A 13,943-nucleotide genomic window follows, 5' to 3' on the forward strand; every position below is an offset into this window, starting at 1 on the left:
GGAATTATTTTGTAGATACTTTTATTCTGCAATATTAATGATGATTTACATGTCTTTGGTAATTTGATCATTCTTGACCATGTTTGTGAGTTCTTTTTATGATTGATTCAGATTGCATATATATTCAACACATAAGTTGAACTTTCTTTTAGATCAAAACTCTTCATTTAATATTTTATTTAGATTAACTCGTATAAAAGAATGCATGAGTTAGCTTGTAAACATGATTATTGAATCTTATTCTCTTGAATTCATTCTTTGTCATCTTTTACTCCATGATTAGAGATGTATCAAGATATATCATTAGCTTTTGCTTATGGTCTTAAATTAATTACTATTATTTGTGAATTAAATCATTTTTTATGCAAGAGCTTTATATGCTATTGAGGTACACTTCTTTCCCTTATCTCCTTATTTCCATTAGTATGTATGTTATATTATCATGACTGATTCATCTTGCTTAGCTTGATTTCTATGTTGTTATATCCTTGCTTCATGTTTTGGATGAAATGCATATTATTTATACTGAGACTATTGCTTGTGAATTAACTCTTTTGTTTTATGGCAATGCTTAACATGCTATTGAGTTACGCTTCTTCCTTTCGTTGTTTGTGAAATTCTTTGAGTGTGAATGATTTACTTGATTGATCCTTAATTATGCTTTCACTATTGTTTTGATATATTCCTTCATTCTTTAGTATCTACTGATTTACAAATCAATTGTCATAGTTACCTGAATTTAACTAGATCTCTTGGGCTTGACCATCTTATAGCTTTGGGATTATCTTGAACTAGCCTCAGGGGTCTGTTCCATCCTTCAGTCTCAAAATAGACTATATGTCATGCATCAAAGTAAGAGTAGGAGCTGAAACCCCGTATCCCTCAATGTATATTTGACGTAATTCGGGCCGCACTCAGCAATCCTTGAGCTCAAATTTGGGCCAAATGTGCCATGGCCATTATACAGCTGTTGGGCTGCAATCGGGCTGGCTTAAAAAAAGAGGGAACCTTGAGCTCAATTTTGGGCCACATGTGCCATGGCCATTATAGAACAATTGGGCTGTTATTGGGCTGGCTTGAAAAAAAGACGGAATGGGAGAGGTAGTAATAGTAGTCAAATTGAATTTGGCTACATCAACCAACTAAGATAAAAAATTTAAACATTAATGAGCCATGGTCCCGGCGGGGCTCGAACCCGCGACCTTCGGCTCATAAGACCAACGCTCTAACCAACTGAGCTACGGGACCAAGACGTTTATTAAAGTTGAAATCTTATTATTTAAATGCTTTTAAGTGTGCAATATATGGTTTGAGATGGCCGTTGACTTCATTCAGACCAGCTTTGCTTTCTTCCATCTGCATTAAGCTTTACATTGATTCACTTAGAAAGTAGACTAATTATTTTCTACATTCCACATTCTTTTACTAACACAAGAATGATAATCTCGTAACGATAACGCATTAAAGTTATATAAGGAAAAGTTGAACAAAATTTACCCTAAGTTTGTAGATGGGCACTCTATATTCAAATTATACACGTGTTTTGTTTTCTTTAATTTAATTGTATGAGTCTCACGAAAGCTAGGGAAAAAACATTATAAATCAACGATATTGTCTTATTTTTATTTTTATTTTTTAAAAAACAAAAATCATTGATTTTTTATAAAAAAAAAAAAAAAAAAATCTTAACAAAACAGTCTAGCTAATAATTAAGTGTAGTTCTAAATTGAGATTACTTAGAAAAAATAAAGGCTAAATTGAAATACGGCTGAAATACCAAAGTGATTTTTACAATGTATCCTTATAGATACTTGAATTTCGTATTATCAATTATTTGTATAGGAATAGGTATATATGTGAATAAATCCTTCAAGATAATATTGGTGGTGAGTTATCCCACACTACCCACTTTAGGGTGGTCTCCATTGTTTTGTTTTCATATAGGCTTTTTGAAACCTAGACTTCTATTTTCTTATTATGTTACCTATCTTTGGGTAGATGCACGCTTTTATGTGGAGGGAAGTCTCCTTCCACTTATAGTGGAAGCGTCCACTTGATGATGTCAATGAAAGGAGAGGTCATCCCAACATGTTAAGATGGGTGATGAAGGGTCACATCCCCATCTTCACTTGTTGCCTTCAGTAACTGCTCGCATTGTTGAAGGGAGGCTTGTATCACTTTTCTTCATCCTTCATCGTAAGGGAAGTCTTTTTAAGATTAATATCATCAAAACGTTTTACCCATGTTCGCAAAGTTTGAGGAACCTAATCTGGTTTGGTGCACCTTGATGGTAGGTTTTGTCAGTGAAAAATCACACTGGCTAAACGTATTGAAATAAAATAAAATAAAGAAAATAAAATATTTATATATTTTGATATAACCTTCTACATTCATAGAAAAGAGAGATCAAATTTATTAATAAATTTCAAGAACACACACTTTGAACTCTCTCAATACACCCTTTGTTAATCACTCTCATTCACTTTTTTCTCTCTTCTTTTTTTTCTCTCCGTTATTCTTATATAAACCACATATTTATAGAATCGTATGAAACTAATAGTTTTTTATCCTAGTCAAACTCAAAAAGGAATTTATCAAAACAAAAACTCTACTAATATTAAATTTTCTATAAATAAATAAAATATTAATTTGAATTATATATATCCCAACAATCTCCACCTTAATTGAATTGAATTCTCTCAATTCTACATAATTAATGAAAATAAACATATATCGAGTTAACACTCTTGTCAAACTTGACTTAAAAAATTGTTTTTATCTTCCTTATAACTTCATTTCTTCTACAATTACTTTCATTTTTGTGCCAATGGGTACTCTTAGCCAAAAATAAAGTCATCATCATCTTCTCACACTCTTCTACTTCGACAACTTCATTAACACCAACAAAAAACCCTTTATGGAATGGTTCCACCTTCATTACTCTACCGAAATCTATCTTCTAATCAAAGTGCATAAATCTTTCATCTTTTTCCCTTATATAACTATTAAAACACCTTTATTGATTAGGAAGAAGGTATCAAACCACTCATTAAATAGACACATATGAAAAGAAACTTTAGAATCTAAAATCTAAAAGTCAACAAAATTTTCATCAACTATAATAAAGAGAATATCACCTTCTTTATCAAACTCTTCATCAACAATATTACTAGAATTTGAAGTCTCTTGGGTTTCAAAAATTTTCCTTCTTTTTAGGTACCTTGTCAATTTTTGGCAATACCTTTTGATATGACCCTTTTTGTGGTAGTAATAACTCTTCATATCCCTTCAAAAGTGTGAATGAGAATGATCATCTCTTCCATTATAATATCTCTCTCACAATTTTGTCCAATCATGTCATGATTCAAAATTCATCATAAGAGCTTATCCAAACAAATTACTTAACTGCTTAATATTTTTTTGTATATAAAAGAGCATTTGACATTTTATCCACTGTCAACATTGTATTTCTAACTAAAAGTGTAGTCATCATTGTCTTATATGATTTTGATTTTGTTGCGACAGTGAAAACTTTCATGCAAATATCGTTAATCAAGAAAACAAAGATAAAACAATAACACATACAGTACATAATGTTTTAATGTGGTTCGGTCAACCATACCTATGTCCACGGATGAGAGAGAATCATTTCACTATACAATAGAAAACATTACATATGATAAAACCAAAACATTACAGAAGATATAACCAGATACAACTATTGGGTTCCTAAAACATCACATGTTTTCCCACTTTTTGTATCCTTACCCTACCACGAGCCTTTTCACTCCACGAGGTACCTCTCTATCTTCCTCACATCTCTATCCACTTAGTATAGTCTTTATAAGTTTATCTATATCTCATAACTTTTTCCCTTCATGACCTAAAATATTTATAGAAATATTTCCAACAATATTCCTTATTCTATAAGGAAGTCTAATATTACAATATATATCAACCTAGAAATAGTCTATATAATATTCTTTACAAAAAAAGAATTTATACTAATGAGGAATTTAAGACACTTCCTAACAATCTCCATCTTTAACCAAATTCCATGAAATTGATCTTCAAACTCTCCATGATACAAGCTTATTGTATTATATCATCACAAGAGAGCAATCGACTCCACCTTCATTGAAATTCTTGTTGTTTTCATCTTGTGTGTTTTGTGATCTTTTACTCTTTCAAAAATCTTCAACTCATACTAGTTTGTTATGTCGGTGGAAGTTTTGATGCAAACATTATTTATCAAAAACATATATAGATTTATGTGGAAAAAACCCTAGACGGAAAAAACCACGTGAAGAGGAGAAGAATAATCCACTATATCAAAAATTGGTACAAAAGGAGAAAGTATCAAGCGGCTACAATATAAATCCCTAAAAACCTATATACCATCTCAAAAATATAAATGGGTGAAAATAAATAAATGAAGCAAGGAAAAATCATTATATATATATATATCGCACCATAAACTTTTCTGGTTTAACCAAAAAAAGAAATCGGGTCACCAAGCTCTAATGGATTTAAATGCCAATAAAATAATGACTTGATCTTTTTCATTAATCTTAACCTCTATGTTTAATAATTAGGTGATACATTTGCTAAATTTATTTTATATGATTCTTAACATTTATTTTTTCATCCATCTTCAATTCGAATAGTTGTTTCTTTATATATATATATATATATATATATATTCTTAAGATCATCTTTAAAATATATATTTTTTTTTTTACCATCTTCACATTTTCCACTTTGATACCACTTATTACAAAAATTCACAACATCCTAATATAATAGAAAAATAAAATAAAATAGAGAAAACCTGCTAATATTACATGATTCGGTGTAATCACATACGTGGACGTGGACGGGAAATGAGCTTCAAAGGCCACAAATCTAAAGAGCTAAAAATTCTACCATATTAAGCATTTGCTTTTTAAAGAGTAGTTCTACTATTCTCCACTTCCTCTTATCTGTCAATCCACTCTACTCTTCCTTCAAACAGGGACCTTCCCATCAAAGAATTCAGGAATAAACAACCCTTAAATTAAAGTGATAAAAATTCAAATTTATGATTTGATAATCAAAAATCGAAAATTAGACCAGACAAAGCCCCGACATTACAAATCTGTAGACCCCATTTGGGAGATCTTAGTTTTTAATATGGCATTAGAGGAGCTAGCAGCACATTGGAGATAAGTGGGGGGGGGGGGGGGGGGGGGGGGGGGGGGGGGTCCCTCTTTTCTCCACACCCGGGAAATCAGCTGCATAAACGTGGGCGGCCATGCTGGTGGTTAGCAGTGGACGTGCTGCTGATGCGAGGAACAGTAGGGCAAGTAGTGGCTTGCCAAAGAAGATAGGAACAGGGGGGGTGATTGAAAAGGGCAAGGATTTTTTTTTAGAAGGCAGGGGAAGGACTTCTGCGGGGAGTTTTTGGAGAGCAAGGACTTTGAAAAGGGGATTTCCAGCTGATTTTGTGGTAACTTCTGAGACCATTCAGGCTCACTCATCTTTGTTTCTCTTTTTCTTTTATCCTTCGTTCTCTCTAGTTATTTTCGTTTTTCTGGACATTGATTGATTGTTGGGGTATAGGTGAGATGTTGTATTGTTTTTCTCTTAGTTTTGTTTTATCTGAATATGGCTTACTCTAACAGTAGAAGTTTGTTAATGGTCTCATCTTGATATTTGCCTTGACCGCTCTTGTTGCACCGCTGGTTTGTGATCCATTTGATTTTAAAATGAGAAGGGATCTTACTTAATACTTTGCTTATTCTATTTAATTTGTTCTGGGTACAATATATCTTGTTTTGTTCCTTCCTATGTTCCCGGTATCTCCATCCATATCCCTGTTTCCGGCTCACATTTCCGAATTTGCTCTGGACTATGTGTTTCGCGTCCTGATCTACGTTTGAGGGGAGAGAGTTACGCTCCGGCTTACTATCACAGATTCATGACTCCCAGTGGGCGAGGCATCTACTCAAGGGTACCCAGAACTAGAGCCTACTTGGCAGATGGAAAAGGCAATCTTGTTGTGTCTACATCCTGTTCTCTTCTCCACACTGCTGTTGATTTTGTGGATGAAGCTAAGATTGACAAAGAGATCAATTTATGGCTTGTATTTGCATAACATAAAGTGCATGAAATGAGCATCTTGGTTAAGGCATTATCTGATCAGAGAGATCAGGACCTTTTGTTATAAAGCTGTGGCTCATCCTTCCAGAAAGTTCTACCCGAAGGTGACAAGTGAGAACGTCCGAAAGTCTGTTGCTCCTTTGAAGGATTCTGATCGCCGCCGAGCCACAGATGTCAGTGCATGGTTAGATGCACAGTAGAAGCCGTGCCTCCCAGTCCTTCCCACTACAACTATTGGGTCTTTCCCTCAGACCATGAATCTTAGAAGAGTTCACTGTGAGTTCAAGGCTATGAAGGTGTCTAAAGACGACCACGATAAGGCCATCAAGGAGGAAATCAATGAAGCTGTCATTATCCAAGAGGAGTTTGATATTGATGTTTTGGAACATGGAGAGCCAAAGAGAAAGGATTGGGTACTTTGGGGAGCCATTATCAGGTTTTGCTTTCACTTTCAATGAGCGGGCTCAATCTTATGAGCCCCATTACGCCTAGCCACTTATCATATATGATGATGCGTGTAGACCCGAAGCTTTGACTGTTTTCTGGTCCTCAATGGCTCAGAGAATGACCAAGTGTCCAATAAAAGGGATGCTAATTGAGCCCGGTCATCACCATACCTAAACCTCTCTTCACTACCCACGTCCTCAATGCCTACCCCATCTTTCATGATTCTCACACTGTTATCATTCCAACCTATTCAACACCATGCATGCACCATTCATCCTCACTCTCGTGCAAGTGCTCACCACTCCACGTACCCACTACACCAAACCCATTTTTCCTCACTTTTTTTCTCACTCCTCACTTCTCTCTCTAACATCTCAAAACTTATCCATCCAACTCACTAACCCATTTCGTCTTTCCTCTACCATGCTTTCTCTCTCTACACCACACTACTCACCCACTCTCTTTCAAGTGTCCCTCAAGTCCATTATTCTCACCTATGCATGGCCATTTCTATTCCTTCACCTTCGCATGGCTGCACATGGCCATGCATGGCCATAACATATTCCTCATGCCATGCATGAAATCCATGTGTACACTCATCACCCGTCTTCTATACCCTCATGCACACCACCACTTCTCATCTCTCTACCTCACGTGCCATTTTATAACCGCCCATCATTGGACCCGTCCCCTCTACCCCTGCATGGCCACCTCAACCATTATGCCCATTTTCCCTCACTACCCAGCTTTCACCCTCACCACCCATCAGAAACACCATCCTCTCATTCCCTCCACCCTAGCACGGCCATGCATTGGTTATGCTATTCTCCACGTACCTTGGCTCCCATGCATCATTCATCACGTCCACCTCCTTACACCCATATCTCACCCCCCATGCATGCCACTCACCTTCACCTCATACCCATCTCCTCTTGCCGTTCATCCCTCACCCCACCAAGTGCATACATGAAGACCCATGTAACTTCTGGCCATATAGCTGTCCATGTTGTGGATGGGAGTGCTCCATTACTCTTGATGTTTTAAAGTGGGTTGATTAAGGAATTTGAGAAAGAAATAAAGCCAGCAAAGCAGACCTCGAACGACGCCGGCGGCGAAACGCCTCCGCCCATCACCGGAACGCCAAGCAACCACAGCCATGCCTACTCAACTGAGCACCGGCTTGAAGTGTTCTCAAGTTTAGCAGGAGCTTTTTCAAACTGCAAAGAGCTCAAGAGTCTGTCTGGATTTTGGGATGTGATCCCGGATTATCTTCCAGTCGTTTATCCTGCCTGTTCTGAGATCACATCTTTGAATTTGAGCTATGCCACTATCCAAAGTCCTGATCTCATCAAGCTGGTCACCCAGTGTCAGAATTTGCAGCGGCTATGGGTACTTGATTACATTGAAGACAGTGGCCTAGATGCTCTAGCTGCATCTTGCAAAGATCTGCAAGAACTGAGGGTGTTCCCTTCTGAACCATGTGACATGGAGGGAAATGTAGCCTTGACAGAACAAGGGCTCGTCTCTGTTTCTGAAGGCTGCCCTAAGCTCCACTCTGTGCTATACTTCTGCCGTCAAATGACAAATGCTGCCTTAGTTTCCATCGCCAAAAATCGGCCAAACATGACTCGTTTCCGTCTCTGCATTATTGAACCTCGGACTCGTGATTATCCAAACCCTGGAGCCACTTGATGTGGGTTTTGGCACCATTGTTGGGCACTGTAAAGAACTACATCGCCTTTCCCTCTCTAGTCTTCTCACTGACCGGGTGTTTAAGTACATTGGAACCCATGCCAAGAAGCTAGGAATGCTATCTGTGGCTTTTGCTGGAGATGGTGATTTGGGGCTCCATCATGTTCTGTCTGGGTGCAAAAGCCTTCGAAAGTTAGAGATCAGGGATTGTCCCTTTGGGGACCAGGCTCCCTTGGCCAATGCTGCAAAGCAAGAGTACTCAACAAATGTCCCAGTTGAATACAACAGCCCGGTGATATAAGGTGTCTTGCACTAGAGAAGGTGGCCATGTCACTTGAGTTGCAATGTGAAAATGAGGAGTTTGGGGTGCCCTGAGGTCATCTCTTACCACACCAAGTGTACGCGTGAAGACTCGTGTAACTTCCAGCCATATAGTTGCCCACGCCGTGGATGGGAGCGCTCCGTTGTTGGGGATATTCCATCCCTTGTTTCTCACTTGGCAGATTAGCACGAGCTATAGGTAATGGAATTCTTGTTGGCGCGCGGGCTCATGCATTGAATATCTTTGAAACTGGCCCACGGCTTGGGAAGCTTGATGAATCACGTGTGTGGTCATGTGGTTCTTTGATAGAGACCACCAAAGTCCGCGGCGATGAAGAAGATCCACGGGATGTTGAAGGAGAATGCGGGTATGGCGGTAGCGCTGGTGGTGGCTCCGACGGGTTTGGCAGCGGCAGCAAGGGAAGCCACCTGCTTCGGGTTTGCATCGATGACGCTCTGAGCTTGAAGAATGCACCAAAAGGATTTTTCCTGGCAGCAAAGAAAGAATTTTTGGGAGTTATTCAGATGCTTTTTCTGAAAATCAGCAAACATGCGAGGTCGAAGGCATCGTGAATGGCGTTTCCACTAGCTTAAAGGAAGAGCTCCGGCAAGAGATAAGTTATGAAAGTGTTTTAGCTGCTCCAAATGATAATGGGGAGACACGTGTTGAGATTGCGGAGGATTGGTTTTTTTTACTAGCACAATCAAAGAGATGAAAATTGATTGCAAAGAGGAACTTGGGCAGCATGAGTCAATATTTGGTTTTGATAATTGTGCTACGTATGATGAAGAAGGCATAATTTAACCGTGGGCCCCATCTTCTTTCTCTCTTGAGATGCATGGCCACCTTTTGCATGGCCAACCCAGGGCCATGTGTCACCTTCCTGGACCCTTTCCTTTTTTTGACCTTAAAAATAAATTCCTAAACCCCATTTTGTAAAATGATTTCTTCAATTCTGTTTTTTTTAATTAGTTTCAAATCATCAAATTTTCCCATCCTTAGCATTTTTCTTAAGTTCCAAAAATCCGCTTTTTAATAAAAATAGATTGTCATTTTCTCTTCGGCAAGACTTTTTCACATTTTCCTCGTTTCTTTAAATGTTTTAAAATAAGCATGATTTAATTTTGTAATTCTGAATAATGGAAATTGCGAAATTAATCCATGCAAAATAAAAGGGCTTCGGTGGGGGCCCCACATACATGATTTTGATGATCGATTGGTTGATTGATTGACTCGAGTATCATACATGTTTGATTTATTCTGCTCTATGATATGCATGAGATTATCTCTTAATTGTGCGCTAACCCCCCTTCTTGATAGCGCACTGATCGTTTGATGCCAAGGTATGCTCCGCTCCCATTTCGATCGTTCTTATTGAGTGTTTTGATTTTCACATGAGCATGGTCATTCTAGGTATTCGTTGATTTATTCATCAATTGCCATGATTGCTTCATTTTATTAGTAGAGACCTGACTTTAGGGACTTAAAGGGGTGCTACGGTCCGTACCGTACCTTCCCGATAAGTAACCTGACCCCCGAACCCGATCCGGTTTTTCGCAGACCGCCTTTTCCAAAATAAGGAGTCACACTTAGGGTTTTTCTTTCTTATTTTGTTTACCCTTTTAAAAATAAAACAAAAATAAGTGGCGACTCCAAGTCATTTTCTTAATCAAATAAAATCAATTTTCCAAAACTAAAATCGAGCTCGCCATCGAGTGGGAAACGCATGAGCCGAAATGCGGGGTCCACAAAATCATTTCAGCACCATCGTTAGAACAACAAAGTTCAAATTGATATATCATTTCTAATCTTGAGCTAAATTTAATCAAAAGCACAAATGGTACAATATGATTGAGGAAGGTTTGGAAAATTAAGAAATGATTGTAGAAGCGATTGACAAAGATCCGATTGAAAGAATTGAAAGATAAAAATGGAAAATAAAGTGAGACTACTAAATATTTTAAATGAATTTGAGCCTTATATTTGAAAATTATACCACCAAAAGTATTAAAGAAAAGAAAAAATTTAGTGATTAAGAAAGAATAAATTGAAACAAAAAAAATGATAAAACTTCATACTTATCATTTAATGAATTAAATTGATTTTAAATTAAGTTATATTTAAATCATTGACTTAAAACTTATTACTAAAATTGTTGAGTCTTGAGCCCACAAAATGGCCAAGGTAGGGGGCTGGGCGTTGTTATAAAATAACGGGTCCCAATGATGGCCTTTTCCCAAAAAATTATATATAGTGGAGTCTTCCATGCTTATGAAAAGAGGGGGCAACTTGAACTGTTTGGTTCGTTTAGAATCGCCCGATTCCATCGGGTCACTGATTCGATCGTTGGTTTAGACGGTTTGTGATCGATCCAATGCTCAAACGGTTTAATAAAGCAAACCAGACCGAAAATGCTATCGATCGACGATTGAACTAGCTAGTCTAGCCCCATTTTCAAAACAGTGGCTTTAAGACGTAGTGATGCTTGCATCTTCTATGAGGATAGTTTTTATAGGCATCCTATTCCTCAGAGAATCCAATGTAGGATTGCTAACATTAATGAATGAAAAAATAATTAACAAATCCACCAAGAGAGTTTGAATCTTGGACCCAGGTTGAGTAACTGACCTAGTACACCAATCTGCTACAAGCCGTTTGATAACTAATATGTCAAACAAAACAAAATATATTCAATTTTAAAAAATTATAATATTAAATAAAAATAATATAATATTTTTTAAAAATTATAAAATTAGTTTAAATTAAATAATTGAATTTTCTTTCATTTTTAAATATATTCACATTTAAATATTATACATATTTCATTTAATAAAATTTAAAATATTAATATGATTTAATTTGATAATATCAAAAATAAAAATAATATTATTAATTTTTAATTTATTCATATATATTTTAAATTTTTATAATTATTTTTAATTTTAATAATATATAAATTATATATTTATGACATCACCGGTTTGACCGCAGTTCAACCATCGATTCAACCATCGATCCAATCAGTGAATCATAAACCGATAACTTTTTTTGTTCAATGATCAGTCCAATTTTAAAAACATTGCTTAAAACACGTCCTAAATTATAAAATTCGTATACTTATCCTCATAAATTATAATTAAAATAAAGGAAATTAAGTAATAATAGAAATTGTAAAGTAATGAAAAAGTTTGTGAAAGTAACTAAGGAAAATAAGAGTAAAAAAAATAAAATAAAAACACAAACTTAAATAATAACTTATTTTTTATTTTAAATCATAATATTAAATTATTTTATTATATATATTTAATTTATTTAATAATTTAAACTTATTTATTAAATTATTTAAATTGATTTACCAAAACCGAGAAGGAATAACGAGATCTAGAAGGATGGGCCAAATTGAAAGAAGTGATAAATCCATTAGCTTCAATATCTTTACTAATAATATGGTGCCAAATCATTCTAATAGTTATGCAAAGTAATAAAATAAATCATTAAGTAACATCCGTGGCAGAATATAATTCATCATTGCGCATTGATATATAAATGGTTTCCACCAAATTTTTGTTTAAACTTTAAAGCAAATCTGCACTTTTCCCAAGTCAAGTCTTCAATTTTTGTTTAAACTTTGAAGCAAATCAGCACTTTTCCCAAGTCAAGTCTTGTACGCTGGACGACTCTTTCGCTTACAAACAACATAATTCTGGTCTTATTCTGCCTCGGCAAACTACACTCTTCTTTTCAGATTAACATTCACCGCCCAGAGTGAAGTAATCGGATGCTACATACGATAATCTCCGATTCTCCCTGCCCATCAAATGGTTGTGTCCTTTTCACCAGTCGCATTCCATGAAACTTTCTTATACTGGTGAAACAAACAACTTCACCTTTTAATACCATACACAGAAATCAAAAATTCATTCTTCAATGTTGAAAATACTTCACAACAAGATGTTGGAGATACTACTTTGAGATATAAAGATGATCAAAGCTTGCTGTGTGTCCAACTGATTTGTGCATATATACCAATTGTTTCAAGTAATACCCATCATTTCATAATGATAACTAAGACGTGGGAGAGAAGAAAAAAAGCTGGCCTGTAGAAAATTCATGACGCGGACCAACACAAGCTTCTGTAGAAGAGTACAAAATCATTCAAGGAAGATCCACAGAAGCAAAATTTAACTCATAATTACACATTACTTTGATCTTCTTTTAGAGTTATACAGAGATTACTGGATAGTGTAGCTATCTAATTAGTCGATCCCATGAACAATATTCAGAACCACATAATATATAACAACTAGCTAGTTTTGATTCAACAATTACAGACACGGGCCTAAGCATCCAGAGACATAAGGACAGGCGAGAGAAATAGACTAAAACACTAATAGTAGTTCACGGACGCATCAGAAAACATGGTTTCTTCACCTTGAAAGCAATAAGAATCTCGTACCGGCGCTGTAGTGGTTATGTAAGGTTGCATCATGGCTAAGGTTTCATCAGGTGAGTAGAAAGCTTCTTGTTGGTGAGAAGGAAGAGAATCTGACTGGTAGAGCAGAGACGGGTCATCGTCCACGAAGTTGATCATGGTTTGGTGAAGCCATATCTGGGTCTTGAGGTACTTGACATAGTGAATAGCCTCCTCCAACATGGAAACAGTGTCCATCTTGGTTCCACCAGGAACCAAGCTCTGCAAGATCTTGAAGCGGTCGCTAATGCGGTGCCTCCTCTCTCTGGCCGCCACGCTCTGTGGGTCAGTGGAGAGCTTCACCCCTTTGCTTCTCTTCCCACCCTTCTTCTTATCCTTGCCGATGTTTGCCACTGAAGAGGACAGCGAGGAGCTGGGGTTGCTGCTGCTGGGATAATCCATTTTGAAAGAGCCTCACCACAAGCCTTCAAGACGTTTTGGAGCGTAGAAGATGAGTCAAGTTACCTTCAATTCATGTATATATAATAGGCAAATAAGAAGAGTGGCACGTTGATTTGAACAAATAGAGATATCGTCACATGAGTTCAGCCGATCTTTAGAGCAGGATACGGGTGTCTAACCTAGGGACATAGAGTATCAGAGTTAGGGTCTAAGACGCTAGCCCTTAAGCCAAGAGTGCTGCTTTGCCTTATTTGCTCAAACTTTAATTATATATATATGGTCATACTCAGCCTCAGGTATCTGTCTTGGGTCTAGGTATGTGGCCCTAGGAGGCCTCCACTAGGCAGCAGTGGCCCCTAGAGTCGGCAAGAGAGAGAGAGAAGAAATCAGTGAATTCGTCTTTACAAAGAAGTTGGGTAGTGGGCCTTGTGGGTGGTGGGGTGGGGGATGGGGGATGGGGGTGGGTGG

The 13,943-nt window shown here is 36.9% G+C and overlaps 1 protein-coding gene and 1 non-coding gene across 2 annotated transcripts; both read right to left on the reverse strand.

Annotated features, from left to right (window-relative positions):
• Positions 1–1,174: 1,174 nt before the first annotated feature.
• Positions 1,175–1,248, reverse strand: TRNAI-UAU. The gene has a single exon. It is a non-coding gene; the product is annotated as a tRNA-Ile (tRNA).
• Positions 1,249–12,702: 11,454 nt separating this feature from the next.
• LOC117921042 (transcription factor LAX PANICLE 1-like) lies at positions 12,703–13,688 on the reverse strand. Its single transcript, XM_034838799.1, has one exon. The coding sequence runs from the start codon at positions 13,473–13,475 to the stop codon at positions 12,990–12,992; it is 486 nt and encodes a 161-aa protein (XP_034694690.1). The 5' UTR covers positions 13,476–13,688; the 3' UTR covers positions 12,703–12,989.
• Positions 13,689–13,943: the final 255 nt, after the last annotated feature.

Source organism: Vitis riparia, chromosome 8 (assembly GCF_004353265.1).
Source record: "Vitis riparia cultivar Riparia Gloire de Montpellier isolate 1030 chromosome 8, EGFV_Vit.rip_1.0, whole genome shotgun sequence".
Lineage (NCBI taxonomy): Eukaryota > Viridiplantae > Streptophyta > Magnoliopsida > Vitales > Vitaceae > Vitis > Vitis riparia.

Coding starts and splice junctions, on each gene's coding strand:
- LOC117921042 (XM_034838799.1), bottom strand. CDS start 13,475: ATGGATTATCCCAGCAGCAGCAACCCCAGCTCCTCGCTGTCCTCTTCA.